This window comes from Lolium perenne, chromosome 5, assembly GCF_019359855.2.
Source record: "Lolium perenne isolate Kyuss_39 chromosome 5, Kyuss_2.0, whole genome shotgun sequence".
In the NCBI taxonomy this organism is placed as follows: domain Eukaryota; kingdom Viridiplantae; phylum Streptophyta; class Magnoliopsida; order Poales; family Poaceae; genus Lolium; species Lolium perenne.
The window spans coordinates 187,341,703-187,345,363 of record NC_067248.2 but is presented as its reverse complement, the minus strand read 5'-3'; the positions used below and the strand labels follow the sequence as shown (position 1 = coordinate 187,345,363).

The following is a 3,661-nucleotide window of genomic DNA, read 5'->3' as shown; positions in this document are numbered from 1 at the left end:
CGCCTCACATCCGCCCCCTCCGGCCGGCATCGCCGCCGAAGGGGCTCGGGATTGGGCCGGACTTCCCAGGCCGATTTCCATCTCAGCTCCTCCTCTAACAGAAGTGGAATGAGACGACCGTCAAGCCACGGGCATTACTGGGGTCATAAAGGTTGAAACGCTATCTAGTAAGGTTTTATTCGATTTGTTGCTCCCTGTCTCAGAAATAGTACTGGCTTGAAAAATTTAACAAAATCGGTACTGATCCGTCAAGTTCGCCTCAATTGTGGTAATTCCTTGTAAGAGCATCTCCAGTCGCGCCCCCCAAAGGGATTTGGGACGCGCCGGACAAAAAAACGTTCCTAGCCGCGTCCCCCAAAGACGCTTTTTGTCCGGTGCGCCCCGATACGGTATCCGGCGCTCCGAGCCCGTCCCCGCCCCACAGGGAACGCTCCGGGCACGCCGGACACAACGAAAAGTGAGGCGGGCTCCCACATGTCGGCGACTATTTCCATAAACCGTTGGTTCGCGCCTTTTTTCTCGTCGTTCCTTCCCTCGCGCGCCTCCCACCCCTCCGCCGCCGCTGGATTTGCCGGCCGTTTCGACGTTTGATCTCTTCTGAGAGTCGGCACCATTGTGCGGCTGGCACTCTCGCCAGTCGTTCCGCCGCCTCCGCTTCGCTAGCGCGTCCCAGAACGCGGCGTCAAAATCGCCCCACCTACGCGCACACAAGGTGCTCGACGACTTGCCAGGTAGGCGCGATTGGCCGTTGTTCGTTGCCTTGTTTGCCGCGGCGCGCAATTTTAACAATTGATTTTGCTTCAGACATGGATAGCGATGACGAGATGCTTGCCCTGCTGCTGGAGGACGAGCAAGCGTTCGACGACGACCTCCGGGAGCATTTGCTGATCATCTTGTCCCTCCAGGACATGCTTGACGCCGAGGCGGAGAAGAGGAAGAGGCCGCGCCGCGGAGGATCAAGGCCGGGGAGAAATAAGTTGAAGCCCCGGCAGAGGATGGAGGGGCATACCATGCTGCACAACGACTACTTCGCAGATGACGCAACACATGCCGACAATTTTCGGCGCTGGTACAGGATGAGCAAGGGTCTGTTCATGAATATCCTCCACGGCGTTCGAGAGTTCGACCCCTACTTCAAGCTCAAGCACGACGCTGTAGGCGTTATCGGGTTCTCGTCCATTCAGAAGTGCACCGCCACCATGAGGATGCTTGCATACGGAGCACCTGCCGATACACATGACGACTACCTTCGCATGAGTGAGTCTACTGCCATTGATTGCATGTACAAGTTTTGCCGAGCTGTGGTGGGAAAGTTTGGCAAATACTACTTGAGAGGGCCAACTGAGGAAGATACTGCAAGGATCATGGCACAAAATGCTGCCAGAGGATTCCCTGGAATGCTTGGAAGCATCGATTGCATGCACTGGTCATTGAAGAACTGCCTGTTTGCTTGGCAAGGTATATACAAAGGGCGTCATTGATATTGCAGTGTGGTGCTTGAAGCTGTGGCAGATTATGACCTGTGGATTTGGCATGGCGGGATCACACAATGACATCAACGTGTTGCAGCAGTCTCTGGTGTTCAGCAGACTAGTGAAAGGGTATGCTCCACCATGCAACTATGAGATTAATGGCCACCAATATACCAAAGGCTATTATCTAGCCGATGGTATATCCGAAATGGGCCACTTTTGTCAAAACAATCTCGAATCCATCATGTCTGAAGAATTCCCACTTTGCTACGCGACAGGAGGCTTCCTGGAAGGATGTCGAGCGGGCATTTGGTGTGCTTCAAGCTCAATTTGCAATTGTCCGGTACCCTGCTCTAAGCTGGTCTCACGACCAAATGTGGGAGGTGATGCAGGATTGTTGTATTATGCATAACATGATCATCGAGGATGACCGCAAGAATCATGTCAGGAGACATGTTGGTCCCTATGAGTGTCAGGGCCCTCTTGCGGAGGTTGATCATGAGTTGCCTGCAGATTTTGCTAGTTTTCTCGCCATGCACGCAGAGATCCGTGACATTAATGTTCATGATCAACTTTAAGCTGATCTCGTTGAGCATTTGTGGAGGATCAAAGGATTATCAATAAATGCCACGACACTTTGATCTAGCCCTATTTATTACATTTGTTTAGTTGTTTTATTGTTTGTTGTATTTTAATTTGAAAATAATATCCGCAAACATATTTATTTATATGCTATATTTGATAAATGGTTGTGTTTTCAAAAACCCTTAAAAAAAGTTTAGAGGCAGCCTCTGATTTACTCTAGCAACCAAAAACCCCTCAATAATGGCCAGCCTCTCTAAAAACAAGGCTAGCCCAGACTAGCTGCAAGGACGTCCTAGGCTCCTAGCTGCTAGCATAGCATGTGCAGTACAGTGTGTTCTCCGCCAATCGCTGGACGGCCAAACGAACCAACCGCGTCGCTTTCTTTTCCCCGCTTTCCTCCTGCACTGGGGTTTTGCCATGTCGCGCCCACTCGCCGCCGGCCAACCCAGCCCCACCGTCGCCGCCCAACTCAACGTCATCGCCGCCGCCCCAGTGCGCTACGCGCAACCGAGCGCTGACGCCACCGCGCCCAGGCTTTATCCCATCCCGATGCCGTTCGCTAGCCCCTTCCCAGCTCTCGCCACTCCGCCGCCGGCACCGTACCCGGCGGCAGCCTTCTACCCCATGAGGCCGCCCTCAGCATTCCCGTCCTTCATGCGACCCGGCACCTTCCCCGGACCTCCCGTGGACCTGCATCCTCCTCCACCACCACCACCACCGCCGCCGGGTGTGCTCGGTCCGTACCCAGGCACCTTCCCCAGACCTCCCGTGGACCTGCATCATCCTCCACAACCTCCACTGCCGCCGCCGGGTGTGCCTGGTCCGTACCCAGGCACCCCCTCCCTCCTGACCGGTAAGCCAATCACTGCAATGCGAATCGTCAGTACATCAGCTTTCCTCAAAATTGAACATTGCCTGCTACTTTTGCGATGGGGATTTACGCCGTCCTTCGGAATTGTGGCGGATCAGAGCGATTTACCGTTGACTGACTGCTTCTCTTAACAGTAATAATGGCTGTGCCGTGAACGATACACTGCCCTGCAAGAAAGTCGAGCTGGCCTCATGTGTTGTTTCAGGAGATCTTGCACTGCCTTTGGTGTGTTTCCACGACCTTGATGTGTTTGGTAAATGCCTTTTTTTTGAAGGATGTGTTTGGTAAATGCTTATTGGCTGTCTTGTGACAATAAAAAAAAATGCAGTGCACACCTTTTTAGTTCATGCAGCGGTCTAAACCGACTGCACGTGGCTTAGTATTTTGCTTCTGGAACTGGTGTAAATAATTCTTAATGTGTACATCATCCCGCCGTGGGTAGTTGCAAACTTCAAAGCTAAGAGCATCTCCAGTCGCGTTCCCCAAAGCGTCTCCCAAACCGCGCCGGATTGAGCGTTTGAGGGACGTGTTTTTTTCGTGCCGCGTTTGGGGAACGTCGCTCCCCAGCCGCATCCCCCAAACACCGCCCCCAAACATTTAAAATACTTCTTTTTAACACAGAACATTTATCAAATATAGCATATGAATAAAAATGTTTGCGAGGATTATTTTCAAATTAAATTACAACAAACAATAAAACAAGTAAACAAATATAATAAATAGGGGTAGATGC

General features: G+C 52.0%; 1 protein-coding gene across 1 annotated transcript; it reads left to right on the top strand.

The window, feature by feature from the left end:
* The first annotated feature begins 2,413 nt into the window (after positions 1–2,413).
* Positions 2,414–3,336, top strand: LOC139831339 (uncharacterized). Its single transcript, XM_071820628.1, has 2 exons — positions 2,414–2,910; positions 3,063–3,336. The coding sequence occupies exons 1-2, from the start codon at positions 2,475–2,477 to the stop codon at positions 3,080–3,082; spliced, it is 456 nt and encodes a 151-aa protein (XP_071676729.1). The 5' UTR covers positions 2,414–2,474; the 3' UTR covers positions 3,083–3,336.
* Positions 3,337–3,661: the final 325 nt, after the last annotated feature.

Coding starts and splice junctions, on each gene's coding strand:
- LOC139831339 (XM_071820628.1), top strand. CDS start 2,475: ATGTCGCGCCCACTCGCCGCCGGCCAACCCAGCCCCACCGTCGCCGCC. Junction 2,911..3,062: donor CACCCCCTCCCTCCTGACCG/GTAAGCCAATCA, acceptor TTCTCTTAACAG/TAATAATGGCTGTGCCGTGA.